Raw genomic sequence first — 26,438 nt, forward strand, 5'->3', positions numbered from 1 at the left:
ACTGTATGGACCACGTATGAATGCAGCTCAGCAAACCAAAACCCACTACGGACCTCTATGATTTCCCCGCAGCTCTACAGGTGTCATACTTGGGGATCACTAAGAACGAAAAGTCTTTCGAAAAGTATTAAATATGGGAACCCTCGATCCTGCCTCGCACAAGACAGCGTGCCAGGAGACAGCTCAACCCACAGCTGGTGTAACGGCAGGTTTTAGGTGGCCAAAGGTTAGGAAGTTTCTGTTTCTCCTTCTCAACAGACAACACTTCCGTGACAAGTCATGTTGATACCGTGTTATGGCTGATGCATGTTTTTCAACAGATTTTTGAGAATATGACAATAGATGGATAAATACGGATTTCTTTTCAAAATCAAAAGGAAACGATACATGTCTGACCATAAGAATGACTGCTGCTGATGAATGACCCACTTTTGTCCCCATTATACTTATAACATTCAGTGACTAGAGCTCCAATATATTCTCCAAGAATACGTTTGACCAAAACTTACATTTCTTATTTTCATCAACATCTACACATCCATTGCCAAGACAGCTCCAACTGCAGAAGCTCGCTCATTAACTCTCTCGGAATATATGGAATACTGTCTGATCAGGCAATAAGTGTAAGTTCAGGAGATCAGAAAACACGAGACCACCATCCCTATGCACCTGGATCCTCAAGCTGGTAGGAACCATGTTTGTGCTACAGTGACTTCTTACCAAAAAGCTAATAAGTAAAACAGGACAAGAAGGCCATTTAAGCTGTCCTGATGCCCGAAGATAAGTTTTTCATGATTGGCATAAAGTAGACTTTGATCAATTTGAAATGGGAAAACCACAACCAGCCAGACGGTTGCCACTGGAAAGGAGCCACCGATTGGCCCAGGAACAGCATCTGCTTGTGGACAAAAATCTAGATTAAATAGTTTCATTTTTTTTAAGATTGAATTTCTGACCTTTAAGAATTTACTGCTTTTTCACCTAGCTCTCTCGCCTTATGACAGACCGCAACTGGCTTTTACAGCCTCCTCCCCCACCTCTATCAGCTGACAGAAGCTGCTACAAGACCCTGTTTCTTGGATGTTCCTGTGCACGCTCTTCTCTCACACTCCCTCAGATTTTCCAAAAATATCTGTCATTTCTGTCCCTTGTACTGACAAAACACTGTGGTTTAGCAAGTGGCTCCATAGTGCCATTTTTATGCTACAGAGCATTAACTAACCTAGATTTAGTTGTTACAGCTTGCCCCAGATGCGCAGGAGCTTGGATGATTGAAGTATTTCTTTACGGAGCCTGTGGCTTTCTTTTTTATAGCAGCAGCATGCTAATTTTGAGCATCTGAAGAGGAGTTTGTGATGGGATTCCAACCAGCAGCACTCCTGAAACTGTGTACAGGGCTGTTAGCCGAGGTACCAGTCACACCATCATCAGCTGTATCCTGCGTGAGTGTTACACAGGATGGGCAGTCGATTGAATGGATATCATAAAGAAGCTTATATAGAGGTGGTTTTAAACTTAACATCCTAACCTTTACTACTCTATCCTTAGAAAGAGGTCACCAAGAGAAGTCAAGCAGTAATGATGTAATTATTAAGACACAGAAAAGAAAATTCAGGAAGACCGAGAAAGAGCAGATGAGAAGGAAGCAATTCCCTCACCTTCGACCTGGTACCCCAGTGTCCAGGCACCAAACGCAGGGCAGCTCAGAAAGGTGGGTTGCAGAGCCCCAAGAACCCGATTTGTGTGTTGTTCTTCACTGAGCGCAAACACACACGGGGACCAGGTATCTCTGTATGGTACCAGCAGCCAGGCGAGCCTGAGGGTCCATGAGATACTCCTGCAATGTGATCCCAGGATCACAGATGCAGCCTCAGTGCAAAGGGCACTAAGTGTGTGTTTCATTGCAAGTGCTTACTAGGGCTTTTTTTTTTGACAAGCCAAAGGACTAAGGGGAAAGAGGCCCCAACTTGTCACATTTCTAAACAGTTCTGTAAATCCAGTAGGCTGATAAATTTATGTCTTTTTTAAGCAGATTCTAAATGCTGGTTTGTCATTTTGGCAAGTCTTGCTTTTATTTTGTAGCATTTATTGAAGCCAGAACGCTCCTGGTTAAAACTGTGTTAGTGTAACTAATACTGATAATTGACACAAATTTTAAACCCCTATGACGGTTTTGAGAAAGTACATGACCGTGAAGGTGTGGTTAGTTCACATCTTCAGTGGAAATAAGTTACTTTTCTTTTGCTGCATCCTTACCAAGAAGCATGAATGAATTCCCAAGTGACCACAACTGCTAACAAAGCACCTACGGACAGAGACAGGACAGCACTGTTGCAGAATTATTGCGCAGGGTGACACAGGCCAGAGGGAACCTACTGATAATGGCACCCCCACTGCTGCTTGTTTCCCACCTCTAAATACCCAGGACCTCAACCCATCTCTGAAAGGTGCGCAGCAGTGACCCTGCTGCTGAAGAGAGGAGAGAAACCACAGGGAAGGGTCTTGCCTGCAAGCTTCAGTGATGAAGACGAGCAGGGTGAGTCTCATTCTACAAACAAAACGGGAGACTTTGAGGAAGAGGAAGACAATGAGCAGAAGGCAAGAAAAACTGCTGGAATCATGGACAATTTAACCCCTGGAGAGTCTAGGTTCCTTGACAGCTGGAGACTTAACTGAGCATGTTTGAAGTGCACAGCACATCCTGGACAGTGATGGGAAACGCACGGGTACAGCTAGTTGTGAAGTTTTCCCTGGGTTTCTGTTTGAGCATCAGCTGTAAGAGCCTCTGGCAGGCTGACTCGAGAGCCTCCATGGATGGAAACCGTGGCATGTGGCTTCCCCAGGGACTGCCTGTATCTCAAGCAGATCAGAGAGAATACTGAAGTTCTGAGCCTCTGCCTGCTTCAGCAGGACATGCTGCCTAACCAAACCTTTTAGTCTCTTCGACATGCTCTGCTAAGAGCAAGAAGCTACTTGTGGTTCAGGAACAACTGTGGCTGTGTCAAGTGCATTTGTAATTGGCCTGGAAACTATAAAGCCCTCCTTCTTGTCCGCACATGTTACTTCACACTGAATTTGCAGGTAAGATGTCCTTCCTCAACATGAGCCACACTGACCTCCTACAAAGCATAGCTCTGAAATCCTACCACAAAAGGACTGAGCCTGTTCTAAAAAAAAAAAAATATTTATCACATGCAATTCTGCTTCTCAGAGCTTTCCTTGTTCAAACATCACTGGGCTGAACTAGACATGGTTCAAAATTCATCAGGTCTGACAAGCTCTTGAGTGGATGAAATGCATGTGTGGTGAGAATGGAGGGAGCAGAGTCAGAAACATCCAAATTCACTTTTGTCTAGACAAAGTTCCAGTTTGCGACCCGATCAAATATGGGATCCTTTCACTGAAATATCAAACCAAACGCCCTGCGTGTAGTGGAGTACTGGTATGGTAGTGCTAACTGCTGCACGTGAGGACTGTGGCGAGCCTGCGTGGGTTCCCACACAGGCAGGAGACAATTAATCTTCATGTCTGTCTCTGTACTCCCAGGTTACTGAGGTACGTGTGGAGTGTCTGACATGAACTAATGCATTTGCTGCTCCATTGGCACATACCACCTATTCCCGTGAAAAAAGAACCCATATGTGATAAAAGTTTACCAAACGATCCTACAGCCAAACTAAAAGCATTTCCAGTGTGCTCCAGACGTTGTCACATTTTGCACATTCCCACATACCACAAATGCTTAGTGCAGCGGTTACAGGCTGCTGCTATGATTCAGTAAGCTTCTTTTCAGGCTTTCTCAAGTCCAGCTTTTCAAGTCATATGCCTTGCTTTTCTCAAGGTTTCCTTATTCTGCGTCTGCCCAACATGACCTGGGCTGCTTTACCAGAACAATAAAGGAGGTGAACATGATTCTTTCAGCAACTGTTCTAAGTTGAGACGTCCTAGACACGTCATTTTTGTCCGTCTATCTTGGAAGCAGCTGGGCTCCGTTATTTGTTTAAAAGATTGGTAGTGAGCTGATTTTATTATCTTTTACATTGTACTCATTGCTGACACACTTGAACGTTGTTGCATTGCTCTAAGGAAGGGCAGGTACCAAAAGATAGCATCATACCTGTGGCGGCAGCGTCGTAAAAACCGCATAATCTTGCGAGCAGCTTGATCCTGCTTCTTGGTAAGCAGACTGCTTCTAAACATAAAAAAACCCAACACTGAAGTCTGGGCAAAACTGGGGAGAATAATACTAAATGCAAAAATAATTATCCTATGAAGTACTGTTGTTTTCCCACTGGCCCTTGCCTGTAAAGCACAGCCCTGATGAGTGTAAAACCAACATAAAGATCCTTGTAGCACCCAACATCCCAGCAGCTCACCTGAGTTTCTGTTGTACAATGGTGGCTGCCCGACGGTTCTGCCTCCTCTTGCCACATTCTTTATAGCTGCGATAGTACTGCTGGATCAGCATCGCGGCTCGTCGGCTCTGCTGGAACTTTTTCTGCTCATAATAGCTTCGGAATTTGCTCTGAATAAGAATGGCAGCTTGCGTCATCTTTTTATAAAGTGCATACTACAAGAGAAACAAAGAGAAGTTGAGGCATTCCAATAAAATCAGCAAGATATAGGTTCCTACGATGAAAGACTCTTGTGCCACTACAACATGACAAGAAGCAAATGAGTGTCTGTTTACTGATTGGGAACCATGTGAGAAAAGGGTGACAGCAAACCTGAACAACTGCGAGATTAGCTGCAGAACCTAGTCTGCATCAAGCAACTGCCTGTTTTGCTGCCCCTGGTATAGGCGGACAGGACTGGTTTGGTTTAATACCTAGCTAGCAGAGGCTCTACATGCACTTGCTAATGACCAGATCCAGCTGTACTAGACATAGGAACAGCTCTGGAACAGCTGGAGCTGATCCTGTCATGTTTACACTGCTTCCTACTTGTACTGCAGTGGGTCTGCGTTAGAGCTAAACCAATCGACTACACTCAGGGACTGCTTGTTTCCCTTGCATACAGATATCACTTTACAAAGCACAGGATGCCTATATTTGTGCAGCCACTGTTTGTAAAGACTCGCAAAGACAGCAGCCAAATACGCCCAACTAAGTGATTATAAGGATAAAGCAGCGTGAACGGCTACTGCAAAATGCTAACAAATCAACTAAAACCAAAATACACCTTTTTGTGCCTTCATTTGAAAATACCTTTTAAACAAGTTACTTTTGTAAGAACCAAATTTGCTGTTCACAAGTATATTCCACTTTCCTAGGACAGTTAACTTTTAAGCAGGTTATTTCTTATTTCTATACAACAGCACAGTATTGCAAAAGTTTTGATTGCTCAATATGCCCATTTAAACCCAAGCATTTCAAATGGAATAACACGATTGTAACTTTGAAAACTAAACCCAAACAAAACCCAAAGCCCACAAGAGTTTATTAAGCAAGTCTAATATTCAGGCTAAATTACAGGCAAAACTGAATCTTGTTAGAAGTCTGTAACAAGCATCACCTGAACTCACAAATTTGCATGAGCAGACACACACATCCAAAATCTCCTCTAGCACTGTATTACTTCTAAGCGCATGATTCCAAATAAAGCAGGCACAAACTCTCAAAAAGAAAATCCTTATTCTACATCCTTTTCTTTTCTAAGCACACACGTAGATGGCTGCTTAATAGAAACTGTAAGCATTCATGCATGTTGTTAAAAGTCCTTCTAAGATAGAGAATAATGTATAGAAATCGCACTCGCACCTCTGAACTAAGATTACAACAGAGGTTTTCAGTGTTTACCGATCTTATTTTGAATGTTTTAACACTTTCAAAACTTGTGTTTGTTCCTGAATATTTTATCAGCTCTGACTTCTGCTCACTTCATCAGACAGATGAGACACAGAAACAGCGGCTGCTGCCCTATACATGGTAATTGCCTCACTTTTCTCAGCGGATCCAAAAAGCAAACAAACAGTACCCCCACAACACTACCCCAAAGCAAAACCCCTCCAATACCATCACAGACCACCATTTACCAAATTTCACTTTTCGGAATTGAAGCAGTCATTAGGTGCAGTTATATTTTGCCATTATTCATTTCCACTGGGTTATTTTGTTTTGCCTTTTTTTTCCTTTTTAACATTTTAAATTAAACGGATCAGATAGTCATTTTAAATTAACTGTTTTAAATATGTCCACTCATGGGCTGGTCATGGTTTTCCTTCAAATTTTTAGCCCAGATGGGACTTCTGTGGCTGAGTTACAAGCCCCTGAACAGAAGGGTTCAAAGACACTGTGGTGTGAGTCCTAAGCCTGTGCTGATCCCAGCAACACAGTAACATTGTTGAGGAATAGAGCATGTGAAAGGGAAAACAGCAGTCACTGGACAGACTAGACTACAACTTTAAGACCCACTTAGCTGATCAGCTGCTCCCTCTCCTGCTCTTTTTCCCTCCAGCTGAAAAGAGATTAAGCGGAGAAGTCACCTAACCTCGGTGAAATGGCAAGCCACCCCCGAGAACTCAGCTCACTTGCACTGACAGAACAGTACTTTGATACAAAACCATACTGCAGGAGGAAGCTGTGGATGGAAAACTACTCCAAGGACACATTCTGCCTGGGAAGAGCATGCCCTGCCTCCCAGGTAGCTCTGAGGGAAGCTCAGCTGACTCTGGTATCTGATGAGAACAAGACATTACACAGCACATCTTTACAGCAAAGAATTACTGGTCGTAAGCAGTTTAAGGCTGGTATCAACAGTTGTACCTCCAGCATGAGCCACAACATACGTGGTTCTACGATTCCTGGGAATTTAGGGCACAGGTATTTCACAGACGAACACTCGGAATGCTTTGGCAGGCAGGTAGAATACAGAGGACACTGGCTGTACATGTGGGATAAATATTCTCCTGTGCTCCCTAAACGCCAAGGCAAAGATTGCCAAATGACAACTGATCAGGGGCAACAAAGGAAAGCTTGTCCTCTGGAAACTGGGTTCAAAACCATCCTTGCACCTCAGCCCACCTCTGTTTGTATGAGCACCTACAGAAGCAGGAGACTTTTCTTTTGTTTTTTGTTTTGGATACGTTGACGTGCTGTGGCACGGCAGCCTACCATCTCCCATAAGGTCTAGTTTGTCTGTGATTTCTCAACCACAGGTATTTATTAGTGGAAACTATTAAAGCATTTCTCTAAATGCTAGGTTCTCCTGGTTTATATTGAATGTGAAAGTTAGTGACCCACGGGGAAGTGTTTTCAAAATAGTGTTTGTATTTGTATTACCTTCAAGGCTATCCAAGTAAGCTTAGGGAGAAACAGAAAAATACACAGTTAATGTTAGTTCTGCAAATAAAGAATCAAAAAATAAAAACCCAAAACCATCTTCTTTCAAAAAGAAGCAATTCCAGGATCCAAGACAAAGCGGCTTGTCAAGCAGTTTTTGAAAGGAATTACGCCTCTGTATTACAGGAAGCATCACTCCAGAATGACAGCCATGTGATGGGTTCAACGGGAATCACGATGCAGTCACCTAACACTAGGAAAGCTTCCCAAATACATGTTTTTGAATGTTGTAAAAGAGCACAGGCGTCTTGCCTTTTGTTTTAAATAACACACTGCCCGGCATCACACAAAGCTTGAGTCCAGCAGGGTACAGTGAAAAGAGGGATATGAGCTCCAGCCCCCACAAAAAAACCCAACCAAAAGCTGAAAATGAAAAAGTATCTTCTTTTTCTGGGGTTGAGAACTCAGCCTCAAAGCGTGTCTCCAACTTGAATCTGGAGAACAGTCTCAGTCCTGGAACAACTCACATCAAACTAAAACACATGACTTCCCACAGTTTAAAAGTTTAGTATGCGCAAAATAAACAACCTATTTTTCATCTTTGCCTTTATCAAAGACAAACCAACTTCAATTTCACAATGAAATTTGGCAAGCTACTAGTCAGAGAACAGTCTCACCAGGCTACAGCATGCACTAGGCCAATACGGAACACATCCTTGCTCTCCGTCTCATCACAAAAATGCGGGTATCACCACAAACAAAATCTTTTCCAGGTTTCCCTCCAAAATTAAAATTCAGGACATGAATTTTCTTCCCTTTTCAATTTTGCCTGATCAAGGCATTCACTACTACATGCTGAAAAGCATACAAGAGGAACGGTGGGATAATTCCCGTTAGAAGGGGCTGTGTTCATGGCATTTACATGTGTTTCATAAAATTTCACTTCCATGATTACCTGTTTGTATTTTCGGTAGCAACGCTGAATAACAGCAGCAGCCACCTCTTGCTGTTCCCGTAGAGGACGACCCTATGTGAAGAAAGAAACAATTAGTAGTCAGAGAATATCAAAAAACAGGACAAATTATGTTAAATGGTTCACAGCAGCTTGCAGGGCACCTACTTCTAAATCTCTCCTTTCAGCGCTACTTGGTCTGATTCAGGTCTAGGTGTTTCCTGGATGTATTCTACAGTCAATTCACATAAGGGATGAATCCTTAAAATTGATCTTTATGCCAAGCAGGCAACTACTCAGAACCTCTGGGGTCTATTCTGAGGATGTGCTTTGGGGTGCTGTTTGGCATAGAAGGCATGCTATGGCATGGCACGCTTTCCCTAGAACGGCAGTTGCTGAGTAACATCAACCAGCAAACGCCAGGAGCATTGCAAAGGTTACAACAGAAACTGTATTTCTGTCCCAGAGTGCCCAACACCCACATTTTGTTTTGTAACTAATTATACTCTCTCTCACCTAACAAGGAAGACACTGGATGTTTTGGCCACGTACCTTATACTTCCTGAACACTGTCTGGACGAGTTTGGCAGCTTCATAGAGTTCTCTCTGTTCATGATCAGACAGAGTTAACTGTGCAAACTCATTTTCTACCTTCTCGCTGGTGGATGCACTCAGAAACTCAGACCAGTCTGCTGCTGAGGGAAGGCTGGGTTTTTCAAAAGCTATTTCACTGATTGGAGAGCCTGCAGGGCTCAGGCTGGTGTTCGAAGAGGGGGTCAGGGGTTCACTATAAAGACTTCTGAAACACCAATCACAAGAGGAATTATTGGCTCACAAAGCATCTGGTCTGATATCACAGATAAGGATTACAACATTTCCTGAGTTCAAGGCAGAAGCTCACGCTCCCTCCCCCTCTCCAAGCAACACCCCACATTCCCAAGCCTGCCTGTACCACATTGCACAGACTTGGCACTGGAAAAGAAGTCACCAGTCAGACCTCGTGGCCGTTTTCCCCTCCTGCTGCATGCACTCCTATTCTTCCATTATTCTGTAGCTGTGCGGGCCATGATTTGTTTGACCGCAAGAGTGTGACTGGGCTTGGAACACCAGCAGCACCGAGTCCCACTAAGAAATAGCATCTGCAGGCTACAGAATCAGTGCATGCTGCCCAGCTTTCAGACCACTCCAAACCCCAGAGCAACAGTGCAGCTCTTACTGACCTTATCTGTGCAGCACTTGGCAGATGATCGACATCAGCAAGGTAACTGGCCAGCCAGCTCATTGTGGTGCTCATGGCAGCACTGTCCGTTCTCTCCACCAGCGGTGACTCCATTGGCACAAAATTCTCTCGCTTGATCCTGTCAGGCGTAGCTTCAATAATGTGCTCTGCAAGTGTCATCATGTTCACCTGGGAAGGGGGAGAGGAAAGCAAACTTTTGCTGCCTGGTAGCAGGAGCCTTGTGCTTGCAAGGTACAGCCCAGCTGTAGACAGACTGCCCCATTTTCCCCAAAATTGTGGTAGCTGGAGTGTACTGTTTGCCCAAGCACTGAAGACAAATTCACTGAACAAAGCTCATTTGCTTTCCTGTCTCTTCTGACAAAGCACTGTGGGTTTCATTTTCCCCAGACCTCTTTTTCATTGAGTGTACAGGCAGCCTAAGAGATCTGGTGAAAGGTTTATGTCACTGCACCTTTGCTGTGCGCTGCTGCTTTCCAAAGGAAAAGCAATCTTGCCACTCTTTCATGAAGATGTGCAGTAAAGCAGGACAGGACAAAAAAGCCACATCAACAGAGTTAAAACCCTTGGGACCACAGCTTTGTCAGGAATCCTTATGAACCACATGCCCCCACCCTCCAAGATTCACAGGAAATTTTAATCCAGAGAATAGTTCTTGTTTTGCAAAGATCTGCGTCATCTCTGCTACATCAGCAGAAGTCAGTGCATGTAGCCTGTGCTCCTACAATTCTTCCTACTCAAAAGACCAAACATACTACCTTTCCCCCAGTGACTACTTCTCATCTGCCTGTCCCGCTTCTGTTGTGTTTTTATTTCTCTATTCCATACCTGATGGGATTTCTTCCTCAAATCCACTGTATCTCCCTTTCTCCACTCTTATCTCCTCACCCTTTAAAATGCAGCGGTTTGGCCTACAACCACAGCACTGCCTCTCTCAGGCCACCTTGTCTTAGGAGCACTGCTTTCCAGTTCCCGAAGGACTATGAGGCCACCTTAGTCTCATTTACTGAGGTGACCAGGAGGCTCCAATTTCTCTTTTTTCCTTGAAAAACTGTGAATAATTTTGTGCATTGTGTCAACCGTTGATGAGTATGCCAGTGCAGAACCCTAAATGCTAGCCATTAGCCTTTGCATCCGGGCTGAATACGCTGACTGCATGACCACCTCCTTTCACAAAGCGCAGTTCAGGGTTTCTAAAGGCCTCCACAAAAGTTTCTCACAGTTAGGCTCCTCTATGCAGCCACTGTGCTCTCTGAGACTGCTGACAGTGGTGCTGCGGGTATGTTTACCTGCAAGTCATCCATGTGGTGTAAGCAGTCCTCATCCCCTGCACTGTCCCTGTAGGACAAGAGCTCTGCATCCACCATCTCCCTGTCAGCCATCATCAGCACATTCATCTGTTCTTGCTGGCGTAGCCGATGGGTGACAGTGTCCTTCCCCACTGCAGCTCCTTTCTGGCTCCCCGCCACCTGCACTGCAGACACACCAATATAAATGTCTTTTGGGTTCCATTTGATGCCTGCTTGGCTGCCAGAGCCCCGGTACCCAGTAACTTCTGGGATGTGCTGGGAGACCTCCCGACCATAGTCCCTTATCCCTTCACTGGGGCTGATTGTCTCAGTGGCGGATTGCTTGGAGCTGGAGTTCTGCTTCCTGATGCTCGGCTGTTCCAGGCTCAGTGCAGTGGAAAGCAGCTTCTCTTGCCGGGCTTGAAAATATTCAGGGCTCAGCTTATGTTTTTTGGGTGCAGGGTAATCTTTCTGAGTCTCACTACTGTAGTAACTGGAAGGTTCCGATCTTGGTCGTCTCAGCTCTGGAAACAGATGGATCAATGGTCAAAATGAAACAGGCAACCCATGATCATTGTAGGAACTACAACAGCTTCCACTGCAGAGCTGCAGGCAGAAGTTTGTGCGACGCTCTTGTACACCCAACAGTACATGCAAAGGGAAGAATACCCAGGACGGACACTACCTCAATCACGCTTAAGGTCCACGCCTTCCTGAAGCACGCATTCGCTTCTCTGCCTGATACTCATGCAAATGCATGGAGCACATGACAGAGAGCCCAAAGTAAAGAACTACATATGGACGGCAGGCCTAGAGGTGTCATCTGCTGCCCAGGTATGCTCCTTGACCTCAGGTTTTCACATGCCAAATGTCAGGAAAGCAGTGCACCCCCTGAGAGCTGTTTTACCTGTGTTTGTACTGGAAATCACAGTGACTCCCTTCTGAGGCTCCTGAGAGGCAATAAGCTCATTGTGCCACTGGGATACCCAGTTCTCTGTGTTGGAGTCTGTACTCGAGGGGCACTGAATTCTGGGGCTTTGCCCAAGCTGAGTCTGCTCGTCTCGCTGTAGCTGCTCCAAGCACTCGGCCAGCTTCACGTGGCCCCGAGACCGGGCAATGGCCAGTGGCAGTCTCCCAAGGGAGTCAGGAATAGAGATGGCTCGGCGGTCCCACTTGTACAGGACAACGGCTGCATCCATGTGGCCCAGGGCACATGCCCACATCTGAAAAAGAATACGATTGATGAATTGGACAGCCTGCTTCCTCCTTCCTTTTTTTCTAACGCAGTGGAGTCTAGCCCCTAGTCACAGAAAAGAGACTCTGACAAGCAAAACAGTAACATGCTTGAACCCCAGTAGTTGGCTTTTATGAGTGTCTTATCCCAACAAAAGGCCACTGCAGAGGAACTGATGCATCCTATTCTCTCCTGTGGCAGAGAAACCTCCATCTGCCAAGGAAAGCTGACAGTCTTACGTTTTTTTATTTAGTGATAAATGTTGCTTTTTGCAGGGTTTTGGTTTTTTTGATGCTAGCATCACTGTGGAGACAGAACAGCCTCATACACAAAGGAACCTGTGAGATCAGAAACATACAGACAGGACCAAAGGTTGGGAACAATAAAATCAACACTTTCTGTTGTTGTAAACTAGCACTTCAGGTTCCATCTGCTTTGGCTTTCAGCTTATTTAAGTTCCCAGCCACGATTTCATGATTCCAATGACCAAGATGACGTAGCGACTTTACAACCTCTACAGTCCATCACTCAAAGAGAATAACTTGAAAGGAGGCATGTGAAGTCCTTTCCCCAGCACTTAATGCAGACTGGATTCTGGATAAAACACAAAAAAGAACCGCCTGTCTGTCCCCTTTCCTCGTGCTACTCGATGACAAGGTATTTTGTGTGGTCTCTCTCAGCAAAGTGCCAGGGAACTGATCGTGCCATGTCTCTCCGTTTACACAGCAAAGACATACAAGAAACATCTACTCTTCACAGTGTGAAACACATTAGGGAAACAACAGAGCAGGAAAAACTCCAGAGGGCCCTAAGACTCTCTCAGAAGTTTCAGTCCAGAGGAGTTTTTCTTACCAGAGGAGTGCAGGAGAAATGATCCACATTCAAAGGGTCAACTTCCAGCTCCAGATCAATGCTGTCTGCATGTTTGGTGCTGCAAAGGAAATGACAGAACAAATGATGCTCTGTAGCTACGATAGGATCATCGCCCAAATGCACAGCTTTATCCAATGCACCACACTACAAAGAACTGGCCACACATACGCCCATGGTGCACACATTTACTACAAACAGGTTCCCACCAAAGACTTTAAGAGCATGATACAGCCAGGGACTGGACTTGCTCTCTCAAAGGACAGGTCCTGTCAGACCAGGGGACAGAAGCAAGCTCAAGGCCTTGGCTGTTTGTAATCTGGACTAAGCAGAGCTTACATGTGCTTTTGCCATGCCTGTATTGACACCCAAAGTCCAATGGGCTAGGTCTTACCGCCATTTGATGAGGGTCTGGATCAGTGTAGCATAGCCCTGGGCAGCGGCTAGGTGAAGCAGTGTCATTCCTCGGAAAGTCTTTGAATGAATCAAATGTTTGGACTTTGCCCAGCAAGCACGACTCATCATCTTCTCGCACACCACCACCACGCGGCTCTCAAAGCAGCTGCCCAGCGTCCCAGTCCCAGAAACGCACTGAAACACCACACACATCCCAGATGAACCGCTGAGGGGAGCTGTGACCTGCCCCGAGCAGGTAGCCCTCCCCTTCTAGAAGTACTGAAACACTGACAAACGCCAGTGAAGGCCAACTGCTCTTAAGAGATTCCCACAAGCCAGACTTGTTTATGAAACAACCCCTTTGTTATGAAACAACCCTTTCCAACCCCACCAAAACCAAACTCTGGTAAGAAAGCGTAAAACTGCCGTGTCTGGGCACAGCAAGGTTCCTACCTGCACCTGCGTTCCTCCATTCCCGTTCCCGTTGCTCCCGCCTCCTACTCCTTGTTTGTGCTGCTGGGAGCCTGTCATTTCAGCCATTCTCCTCTCCATCTGCTCAAGTCGCTCCAATATTGACATCCTGAACTGGTTATCTAGATTGGAGAAAGCCAGAATAAGGATATTTCCAGGGAAAGAAAACTCAGGTTTTGGCAGCCTACTGCAGGAAGCCACAGCTATCCTGAGAGTCACAGGAGATCTGCTCTGCTTGGCAATGCACAGGGACACTTGCCCTGCAGCATCCCAGCTCTTCAAGTTCCTGCAGCAGCCCTTTCACTGCAATGCCAGAGAACTTCCTTACAGAAAAATGAAAAATGCAGGCAGAAGACAGATCCCTTTCCTTGTGATTCTAGCTGCATCCACACAATAAAGGACTGGGCTAATGTAACTTCTTTGAAATCACAAGTAAACCTGGAGCAAATATAACCATTCAGACAGCGTTTCAGTCAACCCCCCTGAATACAGCTTGGCTTGCCCCCTGAAACCAGGCAATAATGGCATCTGCAGCAAAAATAATCCTCTGCTTCCTTCTGTGCTTAGAAAAAGAAGCCCTTTAAAAGGCACTTGCTCCTTTCCTGACAGGCTCCCTTTCTTGGAAAACAGCTTCAGCCAAGTGCCAGAAACAGAACTACCAGAAATCACGGGGTATGGGCACTGATAATCCAGTGACATCATTCTGAAAAGCAGTACAACTCCTGAGCCCTCTGGGCTCTGCAGAAGTCTAAAGGCTGTACTGGTTAATTTTCTCCCCCTAGCATTGTAACTTAGCGCTATGATACAGCTACTAACGCTTGAATAGTGGAGCAGGGAGATTTGGACAGGCTAACTGGACACTGCTAAACCTGACGCTGTAGAGATCAACTCGTGCAATCTTTTTGTGTTGAGGGCCAGTCAGTGCAGGTCTAGTGGCTACAAAGACAGAGGGCTCCTTCTATCTTGTGACCCACATGGGAAAAGCATCATGCAGGATAATTCTGTAAATAGAGAACATTTAATGAATCTTTCTATCATGCACAACAGCGTATATAATGAACTGTGGGGAAAAGACAATCCTCACGCTGTTTGGTTTCACGCATCCACAGTGACAACGTGGTGGTGCAGAGCACTGACAGCCCCAGAAGAGAGTTCACTGACAATAAAAGGATTCTGTGCAATCAAAATCAACAAGCCCTGATCAGGTTTTAAAAGAGAAAATAATCTCTGAGTGACCTGGTTACATGCAGCGTCCTCCCTGGAAGGGTGCAGGAATATCTGTATAATACACTCTGCAAGGCACAGCTCTTGCTCAACCGTTTTGGAAAGTTGTGGATCTCTGCTGTACTGCACTGAAGGCCATATTGCAGACCACTGTTGAGTGACAGCTCAGCCCCACTGGCTTAAGACATCCCACTCTCCCTAAGCTGATGTGGTTTGACAGCAGACAAGAGCTCTGCTCCTTCTGGCCAGCTCCAAAGGATTGTAAAGCAGCATTCCACCCTGGCTGCTCAAGAGCCAGTGAAAGGACGAGTACAGCTAGCGTCCCCTCCTCTAACCTCACTGCAGAGGGGAGCACGCCACAGTCTTTTCTCACCTAGTCAAAACCACTATTACTCATTATTAGTGCCTTATTAATAATTCAGATGTCCTGTTAATTGGAGAGCCTCCGGGAAAGCGTCTGACAGTTAAATGAGGAAATATTGATAAGGCAGACTGGTCCCAGGACCCCATCTCCTAACTGCGGACAGCACACAGCAGCCACACAAGCCGTGTTTTCCCAACCAGTCTTTGTTCCAGAGTGCTGCAGTGTGCTGCAGTGCAGTCCGCACCACTGTCTCCTCCTTCGCATTGCCAGGCAGAGCACGTACACTGCAGAGACTGACAGAGACCTGGCGGCGCTAAGCCATTCTCTCTCGCCGCAGACCTGTGTCAAACACAGCTGCTATGACACAGGCACCACGAAAACGGGCCATGTCTGCCACACCGGTTACCGGCTCTGCCTCTGGTTGGGTGGCCAGCACTTGTATTTCATTAGAGCAAAGAGCAGCAACACACACTGGGTATCGTATCTGAGCCTTCAACCTTGTGTAGGCAAAAGTAGCATCTTCTAAAAGAAGAAGAAATTTGGCTTTAACTGATGTTATAGAACAAGCAGTCCAGGACTGCAAGATCCTGAGGACTTGCTTTTACTCAATTTAGCTGTCAAAGGAGAATAATTACCCTGTACAGTGAGAAACAGGAGGAAAAAATTATTCCAGTGAGTTGCAGAAGCACACTGTGCAGATTACCGTTTCCCCCTCTTTTCTTCCCCAGGCTGAAACCATTTTGACACAGAAATGGAGGGGCCCATGTTTGCATCCATCTTCCAGGCACTTCCCCCTGTGCCCTGTGATGTCTAGAGAGTGAAGCTTGCACCTTTCCTGACAGTAAGCACTTCCTGGCACTTTTCATCAGAGGACAGAAGTTAAAGGGACATCTTATCACCACCACTGTCCCCCAACGGGAACACTAAAACAAGGAAAGAAAAGCAGGGAACTTTTCTTAGGAAGCAGAACTTGAATCAGCATGCAATGCTCCCACATATTCCCAGACACCTCGACAGTGTTCCCAGGAAGTATCTGGGGCAGGACTACCTGATTTTAGGTAGCAGAAGGTAACTGTTTGACTTAACCAAAGTCTGAAAGACAGACAACCTGTAACCTTGGCATCTTACCAAGAGAACTGTGTTTTTCATAGATGGCTGCAAGTCCTGCTCAGTCTACAGGCAGGTCAGAAATATGTCACTATTAGTAAAGTGAGAAGTGGAAACAAGCATTCTGGAGCGCCAGCACAGAGCAAAAGGAACCCTTTCCATGTCAAGCAGAGACTGCCAGCATTTGCCCAGCAGTAAGGTGCACCCTCTGATGGAAAACCTCCAGGCAGAGAACAAAGTAGGGTGGCACTGCATGGAAAGCACCTCTATGCCGCCTGTTTCCCAGGTAATTAAACTTGCTGCCTAAGCAGCCAGAACAAGCCCATAACCAATGGCAATTTCAGAATTATTTATGCATAGCGTTACCATAGTAAATTCTCTGGTACCAAGTACACCAAGGTGTCCCCTTTGAAAGCAACTGGTCACCTGAAGCTCGTGCACCGCTCTACTTCACCAAACACAAAGAAAATTAATAAAAGGCAGGCAAGGAGAGAGCGAGAACAGGAAAAAGGAGACAGCAACTATCTTCTCTGCAACAGTTGTTACAGTCTTCAAGAAACAAAACACAGACACCCAAGCACAGAGGAACAGCCAAAGGGAAGAAGACCTTCCCTGAAGGTTCCCCCAGGACTTGGCAAGGAGGAAAAAAAGCTCCTCTTCCACATCGAGGCCTGGACGTGTGCCAGATTAACGGCATTTGGAGCACAGTGAGCACACTTCTCATGCTGCTCATAAGCCAAGAGATGCCTTGTCCAGGCTGCAGCGAGACCAACACACGTCACTCGTGGTGTGGAAGATCCTCGGGTTACTCAATCCCCTGAACAGCGCCAGTTCCTACCTCGCTTGCTTGGAGCAGGGCCAGAGAACGTGCTTGCTTTCAGTTAGGCTCCCTAGAGTAAACCACATTCAAATATCGATTTCTACACACACTCCTCTTGGTGCACTCTCACAGTATCTCTCAGGATCATTTTAAAAAATGATCCTTTTTTCGTCTGTCTGTTTCATACCAAACACAACCAAGGTCTGAAACTAGATCCTCCAGCTCAATGATAAAGGTATCGGATGACACCAGCACATTCTTCAAGCTTAAGTACCCTACACCATCACAAAAGAAAACCATGTTTTCTTGTAAAGACAACATGACAAAGCCTGACCTGGTCCTGCTGACTCTCAAACACATTTACCTGTGAAAACCCCAACTACCAAAAAAAGCACCATCAGCAAAGCCCAACCACCAAACACAGGATGAGAACAAAGCACACACGAGAACAGACAAACTGACAGTTATGAAATTTACCTTGCAACAACTGAGAGATGGGTTATCAGAGCCACAGGGCTGAACGTTACAGGTACCACTCTGAGGAGTTCAAGACCCTCCATCTCTCATCATTTCTTCCTTTGCCAGTCACTCTCCTCTCTCTCTCTCTCTCTCTCTCTCCCTTCAGGGGTCTGTGTGCAGCCACTTGCTTAGCAGGCAACGGAATCACAGGAACACGGTTTCCACTTCCTTGCTTTATATTCGACAGAGGATCTTATGGCAAGTATCTGTCTCACAGTGCACTGAAGATGAGCTTAACAGCACGGAAATCAAGTTGTCTGAATAAGCTTCTCTCCTGCTACATTGCACAGAAACTCTGAACTGCTCCAGCCCAGCATACGAACATGTTTTGCACTGGAAGCACCCTAACTCTTGCCAAAGGAAGCAAAGATACACCTGGACACAAACATATCCAAATATTTTAGGTTTTCTCCAAGGACTCCACTTTTGATGATCAAGTTTCAGATTTTTTTTCATGAGGCAAAAAAATTAAGATCTGGAAATGTTTCAATTTCTTGAGTTTTTACATTACATATAAATCTGAAGAAACATTACAAAATTCTTGAAGAAACCACAAAGCAGGACTCTGAAGCTGTTCCTCAAGGCTACCCCCATTGGAGGTGATGAAAATGACTGCATTTCTCTACTTGAGACACTTCATAAATTCACAGGAAATTTTCTGAACATTGTATTTTTTCTGGTAATAATTATTCTACAACTTTAACAATAAGAAGTGTAACATCAAAACTGCTTCTCACCCTTATTCTTTAGCAGAACAGGAAGAGGTGGTGGCTTCAGGCCCCAAGGGCCTGTTGTGCAAACGGACGAAGCCCCGGCACAGCAGGACAGCCTGGTCTTGCAGAGCTTTCCCCAGCATCTGCTTTTACACCTGATGGGAGCTACAACGGTTTCGGGATCCGACAGAGCTACACAAACCCGCTCACTCCTGCTACAACCCTCTCGCCCTGCACCTTCCGTGAAACCCTGCAAGCCCCAGGTGCACCCCAGCTCGTGTGTTAACTGAGTGATCTGCTCCATCACATGCAAAGCCATTTTAATTTCTGCTATCCTCTGCCTCCACCAGCGAGGTAGAAGCTATCCCATGGATTCAACAGCAAGCTTAGGAAACACAGCAAAGCCATTCATGGCAGTGTTTATTTGCAGGGTCTGGTCCTCCTGAGAAAACCAATTGTTCCAGTGTGGTGTCAGGGCTGAGGTGCTCCACAGCGCTGGCAGCCTGAGGTGCCCACTGTCCCAGCAGCGAGAGGCTGGGAATAGCTGCTAAGACAGATTTTGACCCGTACTGAGAAACCAGTTTAAATTTCATGCTCATGAACCATCAGTTGAGTGCAGGATGAGCTTCTTTTACATTTGTACTTGGAGGAATGATTGCAGGTTATGGACAAGCCATTTCAGAGATGCAAAACTGTTCTGGTACAGCCTTCCAAGGATGCATTGTTATTTACATCAGTTAGCATTTCACAGAGCTACAGTGTGTGCACTCGTACAGTTATGTCCAGACAAACCCAGATATAGATGCATATTAACAGTTCCTTTTGGCAGGGTTGGTTTAAGCCAGCGTTGATTTCTTAGCCCAGATCCCTTCATTGATGAATTTAAAGCCAATCTATACCAACAGCTCCATGCGCGCCACAGCAGGCAGAGTGCATGAGAAATGCAGCGAGCAGAGACGTTGATGTAGTTGAACTCCCAGACCCTGGAAGTCACATCTCCATTTTCTCCCTTGGTGTCCTCCAACAAATACTGAAGTTCCTCAGTAAGAATCTAAACACACGCTAACCATTCATATTACACAAGCTTTCACTGACACTGCAGAAGCCTTGTGAGGCCTGTGAACAGCTCGTGACAGCTCCTGACTGTAGGAGCTATATTAAAAGGGTGGCCTAAAACACAGCACTTCCAAACATTGTACAAGTTTTTTCCACACAAGAAGGCAACAGGGTAGCTACCAGAAATGCACGTGATTATACCCAGCGTGGGACCTACCTGAAGGAAGACACTCTACTTGCTCCCTCCCTCAGCCGGAGTTCCCCACCCTAAACAGTACAGAAATCCAAGGGCCGAGCCTGGAGGAATCGCCTCCACTGCAGGGTGCAGCTCTGAGTGCCGGGCTTCACCTGCCCCCTGCTGTGGCCCACTCTTCCCCGCCTTCCAGCCTGAAGACTTCTCCCAAAAGACACTGGGCTATTTCTCTTTCTGAGCCATGCAAGCGATGTTCCCAAAGGGTGGGCATCAGCTCAAACCATTCCTCCTGCCGATGCTTTATTCCAAAATGTGTTAGCAGACACTGACCTGCACAGACGATCTTGCACTTCGTGTGGTACCTAAAACACCACTATGGTCCAAGTACAGAGCTAAGAGAACAACAGCAGCAGCGAGTAACAACACCTGCTTTGCTTGACAAGCCAAGCTGAAAAAAAATAGTGTCAAGAGCTGCCTTTCTAACCACTGCACGCTGCTTTATGGGACAAACAAAGGTAAAGATCCAGAAGGGTCTTCTCATTCATCCTTTTGCCAAGCAAGCTTCAGCCAGCAAGAAACTGCCTGTACCACTCATTACACGTCAGTGCAGCGAGAACTATTACAGAGGAAATACTGCCTTGCACTGAGGGAAAATAAATGACTGGTTCTCAGCAGTAAGAAGTGTCTCTGCCACTTGCTGTTTTATACTCTCCCCTGGAGGCCTTGTCCTTTTTTGCCACACTGCACAACCCGAATGGCAGACAATATGGGCCTGGAAGGGCTACAGGGTGCGTGATCTCCTACACATTCCACTGGGCAGTATCTGCCCGGGACAGAATTACTTCCCCCAGATTTCTAAGCACTGAACTGATGGTGCTGTGCGAGATCTGCATCTGCACATGATCCCAAGTACTGTGCTTGAATACTCAGCAGGGAAGAAGCCCCTCTGAGGGCGCTGGCTTCTCAGCACGTGCTGTTTCCTTGACAGCAGTTTTGATGTTATGGCAGTCACTGTACGAACACATGCAGACTGAATTTAACAGGTGTGATAACTGAGCACTGTAAAGAAAATGTGCAGCGCCCAGACGTTTTTCTGTTTCACAGAGCAAGTCAGACAGACCGCATCCTTTCATCCAGTGCAAGCTGTGGGTGGGGAGAAAGCAGCCTCAGGACACATCACTTGCCTGAGCACCAGTGTTCTGCTCCTGTTTTATAAATCACCTGACACTTACTCAATTCTGCTACACAGTAACAAGCTCAAACACCCTCCACGTCACAGCACCCATTTGATCCGGTTTAGTACTTATTTCTGAGGTGCTGTCATTGCAGGGAACACGTTTCTGGAATGAACCTGTGGTAGCATCCTCAATGAATCCTACAGAAAGCTCTGCTTAGCAGTAAGCTATTACAGGTTATCGTCTATAGCAGTAAATGAAAGCACTTAAAATTTTTACCTAATATTCAAAGATAAATGCATATTGGTGACAGTGAGGCAGGTCACTTCCAGGCCTTTTGGTTAGTGCAAAACGCCACAGCTACTGAGGCACAGGTTGAGGAAAACACTGTATTTACCCTGAGCTAAGAGAGAGCTCAAAGAAGTCTGTCCTTTCACAGAAGAAATAAACGCTACTGGGCACAGGCAGGGATAATGGAGTCACCGAGCCCTGCACGCACAGGCACCATCATCAATCTTAAGCTATCAATCCCCCTACCAGCGCAAGACTTGTTACCAGCAATGCTTCTCCCACAGTTCTTCCAGGGCTATTGGGGCTGCTCCGCTCCTTTCCATCACCCCCAGCAATCAGCGCTCCCTCAGAGGTCAGTACTTCTCCCCGCTTTTCTTTACCATGCCGTAACTGAAGAAGAGGAGAAGGGGAGTGGCCGACTTCTTCCCTAAGGGGCAATCTCAACACCAAAAGTAATAAAGTACTCACTGCCTTTTTTTCAGACTTCCCATTCCCAGAGCTTAGAGAGGGTGAGATTTCCATGCTATCCAGAAACAGCTACTTCAGCAAAGCCAGAGGAGGTTTTAAAGATGCCACGTAAACTTGAAGCATTTTAAGGGCAGGGCAGACCAGTGAAGCAGTCTCTGTGCCATCAGTAACTCATATAAAGCCACTTGGCTGCCTAAGGTCACTCTGTATCTCGGGTAGGAACTTGGCCGTGCTTTTGGAACCCACGAGGAAACGGGGAAAAAACCAGCAGCTCACGGGGCACCACGCAGTACGTGTGCCACGGCACCGCGAGTCTGGTACAAATTCTGAACCAAGTTTTCTCTCATAAAACCCGCAAACTCAGGAATCAAAACATCCACTGAGAAATCACCAGGCACGAGCGGGATGACATGAAACGGCCTTTATTTGCTGCAAGTTCAGATAAACACGAACCGCTTCAAACCGCGAAACACAACAACAGGTCACGATCAGACCGAGCTCTCCCCCGGGAGCGGCCCGCGGAGCCTCTTCTCGCCCCTTTCCCGGTCCCGCTCTGCTCGACGAAACGCCCCCGAAGGCAAGTTTCGCGACCAGCGGGCGCGGAGCGGGCGCGCCCCCCGCGCCCCCGGGAAGGGCTGCGGACGGACCTCACCCGCCCCCCCCGGACCGCGACCCGGAGGGACCCGCGGGGGGAGCGCCCGCAATACTCACGGAGGCGGCGCCGTGTCGCATCCGCCGCTGGCGGCGCGGGGGTCGCGGGCCCCACCCCGGGAGCCTGCGCGGTGCGGAGCGGCGGCCCCGCGGCGGGGCCTCTCGCATCCCCGCGCCCCGCCCCGCGGCTGCCGCCGGCCGCCCGTGGGGGGGGGGGGAGCGGGGGCGGCGCGGGGCGGGCGGCCGCGGCCTCGGCGGGGCCCGGGCCGCCCGCAGCTCTCGGGCCGCTCGCGAGGAGCGGGCGCCGCCCCGCCGTGACGTCACCGCGCCGGCCCCGCCCCCGCGAGGAATCCGCTCGTTCCCATTGGCTGCGGCCGCCGCCGCGCCGGCCCCGCCCCCGCGGTGACGTCACCGGGTCGGTGCGCGCGGGCAGCAGCCCCGCCCGAACGCGCCGCGTTTTCCCCGGAACCCGAGAGGCGAAGCTCGAGGCGCGGACCGGCCCCCCGGTGCCCGCACACAGGGGAGCCCAGTGCTGCACTGCGAGCCCCCAGGCCGCTGAACGCAGCGCAGCGGTACCGCCCCAGACACACCCGACTCACCGCCCGTACTCTCCGCCTCCCCAGGGCTCCCCCTGCCGCGGCTCTTCCCCCGCCCCGGGCGGTCAGCGCGGCGCCGGCAGCGCTCGGACCGGCCCCTCCGGGGCGCGTCCCACACCGAGGAAGCGTCGGAAAGCCGCGAAGGCTTCGGTGCAGGGCAAACAGGCGCCTTCCACTGAAAACGTGCACCGAAAAGCCTCCCAGACTCGTCACGCCTCTGTTGCTGGAAGAGCTCTGTCCTTTGGGTCAAAAGGGGACTAATTTGGTTTTCGTTTTTCTTAACCTCTGCAAACAGTGAATGAAAAGTGAGGCTGAGTGGCCACAGAAGCACGCGATGGCTTCTGAAAACTATCAGTTTGTCAGAAAAACAAGAAGAGGCCACCAAGTTTATCAGAAGAGTCAGGATCACATGGGAGTGTTTCCTCTATGAAAAGAAGAAAGGCTTTCTTTGAAAAGAAAACACATCACTGTTGTAATTAAATAGAAAAAAAAAAAAGCAGGAACATCAGGAGTTCAGTGTCCATTTGTAAAACATCTAACTCATCTGCAGGGTAAAGTAGGGAAAACTGAATAAAATCAGGGTGGCTGTGTTCACTTCAGTAAAGGGCACACCGTCCTCTGCAGTTCACATATCGGATGTCTTTTTCTATATTATAAAGAAAGTGTGGAAGACAATTTTTTATCTAAAGTTATGTAAGACCAAAACTGCTTAATCTTCTACGATGCTGCCCTGGGGTACGGCTGCCCGTGAGCCCTGCCTCTCCTGAAGCAGTCACACCAGCTGGAATCGTTAGCTGTGTTTTAACAGCGCAGTGCAGAAGAACTCAAAGTGTTCCACTGAGTGAATTAAAAAGAATTTTAAAATTCTTGTCAATATTTTGAGACTACAAATATTCCTTGAAATCCTTCCCTCAAGACTACATAACAGGCAATAGGGCAAGGATTTGAAGCAGGGCAATTAAAGTAAACAGAGGAGACAGGCATTTGGTTATTTATTCTACTGATAGAATCAACTCACACTAGCTTATACTTCAGCTGGCTAAGCTAACATTTGTTCTCTAAGAATAAACGGGAAGATGTTGCTGGTCCTTTAAATAAGACTGTAATGTGCTCCTTTTGGAGCTCTGTGCATCAAAGCAGAGGCTTCTGATAAGTCATGGTTAGTGTAATTATTCAGTCTTTTTCCCTGAAGGGCCTCTGCAATGCAGAGGTCCATTTCTTTTTTCTCCCTCCCTGTTAGTGATGCCCTCGTTTTTTCACTGCTGCAGTCCCCCTCCCTTCCACCACTGCCACATCATAACAATCTCTAATTGAGAGCTTGCCCGCTAGCCAGGAGCTCCCAGACAAACTGCAGGAATGCCACAAACAGCACTCACAGTCACCTTCTGCAGCTCCTCTGAATTCACCCACGCCAAGGGAATTGTCAAATGAGAGTTTTAAAACCCATCCACTTTGCATGCCACTCTGGAGAGACTGCTAACAGCTGAATATCAATCTCCATTGCATCAGCACCAGCTGTACCTCACATGCAAGGTTCAGCCTCAGCAGCAGATGAAAAGCGCCTGCAGACTCTTCCATTACTAAGAAGTTGGACTAATTCAGTTTTGATGCTGAACATAAGTCTATGTGTCCTTCCTCTTTTAAAAGCTGCTTCCATGTCTTGGCCCTGCAGCCAAGACACAAACCTCTCCTTACTCCACCAATAACCACAGCGACCTGTCTCTGTTCTGCTCGTTCTACAAAGTCAGAAGCAGCGCTTCCCTCAATTCCCTGAAACATGCCTCTCGTGTGTGGCATGAGAAACACAGCAGCCACAGGTCGGAAAGCAGAGACAAACTAAACGTTTGTGTCCTGTGATGTTAAGGGGAGGAGGAGAGCCAGGAGGATGCGTCAGTCCGCTGCTCACGCGAATGGACACTTTGAACAGCTGAAGGCACAGGCACTGTGCCACTGAAATCATGCCTGATGCTACTTTGATACTTCCCCCTCAGTTGTCTCCAAAAGCATCAGCTCAGACCCTGCACACATACACACATCACACTGCCAGAATCCAGCTCGAAAGGGCTCCTCCTTGCTGCTGCCGGCACTCATGGTTTGCAGACAAACAGCGGACACTGTCAGCATCACTGCCAGGGCGCTCAGGTTTGGCTCACAGCTGCTAACGGTATGGAAAAAAGCTTCTCACAATTGCTTCAATAAAAAACGTTTTTTCTGCTAGGGCTTCCCAGACAGCATGAGGGAGCCCACCAAAAGCCTTTCAAAACATCGCCTGCCTACACTGACAGGTACTTGGCCTGAATTAAGCTAGAAACTGTCCAATATTTCTCCAATTAACCAGTTCTAAGTACTTGCCACGTCTATCAAAGATATAAAATAATAACAACAACGCAGTAACATATGCTTCAAATCTTTGTAATGATATAAATATTTTAAAGGCATTAAACCTGTATCAAAGGTAATACCCACAGCAGATTTCCCAAAGCACATGTATAGTGACTGTGTTTGCAGCTGACAGGACAAGGTTAACTGACTGAAGAACAAACTATTAGCTTGTTATTTCTCTTGCCTTCAGTACAGCCCTGAGCAAACAATTACTTCTGTGACTTCTTTTGGGTAATGCTTTGCAGCATTAATATTAGTTTCCCAGCTATGAAATCTCTGAAGACGAAGGATCTGACCTTACCAAGTCTGTCTCCTGTATTTAGCAGAGAAAATAGACACTTAGCATAGGTCAGCAGGCAGGAGCGCTGGCACTTAGCTAAGACTGCACAAAAGGCAGTACCCCAGCAGCTGACTCTGATGAAGAAAGACGAAAGCAGCATTACTGATTACTGGTCCTTTCTCAGTGTGCCGAACAAACCAGTTCTTTTCGTGCATCTCCTCGGTCTGAGATGGAGTCTGCATCTCTCCAGCAGTCGCGCTCAGGAAGGGAAATGACTGCTTCAGGCTCCTAAGTTCCCCTGCTATCCTTCTCATATTGCTCCTTTATAAAATGCATTTTGGGGGCACAGGGTCATCAGGTAAACCTGAACCTAAAATCTGGATGCACAGTGTTGCCATACAAATCCAGAGCCTGTGTTCTCATCTCTCAGAGCAGCATTTGGGTACCAGGTATCTGTTCTTGTCAATCACAGATCTTTCTGCCAGCTGCTTGGTTAAGAGCTAAGGCTATTATAGTGTTCATCTCATCTCTGCAAGGCACAAGGGATGCTCCTACATGTCTAGAAAGGCTGATGGTGGCTGTTACGTTCAGAGCAAGCCTGGCTGGCCATTAGCACAGACTGCCCTGCCACCAAGACTCTCAAGCGTCTGACAGAATCTGTCTGCCCCATTTGGTGATTCCTGGGTAATGAGGCAGGATGTGGACATCATAGCAGGGATGACTGAAGTTTTCTCATTCCTTAAACTCTCTCACCATCTTCCCCCTTTCTCCTTATGTAAATATGCATTTTCCTAGGCAAGTTCCAGTTTCAGAGTTCTCAGGGAAGACAACTGCAGGGTCGATGCTCCTCTCCTGCTAGGGACTGGGTAG

General features: G+C 47.1%; 1 protein-coding gene across 6 annotated transcripts in view; it reads right to left on the minus strand.

Annotated features, from left to right (window-relative positions):
* The window catches only part of CAMTA1 (calmodulin binding transcription activator 1), a 240,041-nt gene that overhangs the window by 12,660 nt on the left and 200,943 nt on the right, over window positions 1-26,438 (minus strand). For 3 of the 6 annotated variants that reach the window (XM_069874624.1, XM_069874623.1, XM_069874627.1), the window contains 11 exons: window positions 13,712-13,851; window positions 13,257-13,453; window positions 12,845-12,923; window positions 11,666-11,981; window positions 10,759-11,282; window positions 9,453-9,640; window positions 8,785-9,031; window positions 8,236-8,307; window positions 7,281-7,301; window positions 4,377-4,570; window positions 4,118-4,192 (listed from right to left, as the gene is read on the minus strand). In XM_069874624.1, the coding sequence (XP_069730725.1) occupies window positions 4,118-4,192; window positions 4,377-4,570; window positions 7,281-7,301; window positions 8,236-8,307; window positions 8,785-9,031; window positions 9,453-9,640; window positions 10,759-11,282; window positions 11,666-11,981; window positions 12,845-12,923; window positions 13,257-13,453; window positions 13,712-13,851 (2,053 nt within the window). The remainder of the gene's footprint in view (window positions 1-4,117; window positions 4,193-4,376; window positions 4,571-7,280; window positions 7,302-8,235; window positions 8,308-8,784; window positions 9,032-9,452; window positions 9,641-10,758; window positions 11,283-11,665; window positions 11,982-12,844; window positions 12,924-13,256; window positions 13,454-13,711; window positions 13,852-26,438) is intronic. The other 3 variants (XM_069874626.1, XM_069874625.1, XM_069874628.1) reach the window with 1 other exon arrangement.

The sequence above is a fragment of the Phaenicophaeus curvirostris genome, chromosome 22 (genome assembly GCF_032191515.1).
Source record: "Phaenicophaeus curvirostris isolate KB17595 chromosome 22, BPBGC_Pcur_1.0, whole genome shotgun sequence".
Classification (NCBI taxonomy): Eukaryota; Metazoa; Chordata; class Aves; order Cuculiformes; family Cuculidae; genus Phaenicophaeus; species Phaenicophaeus curvirostris.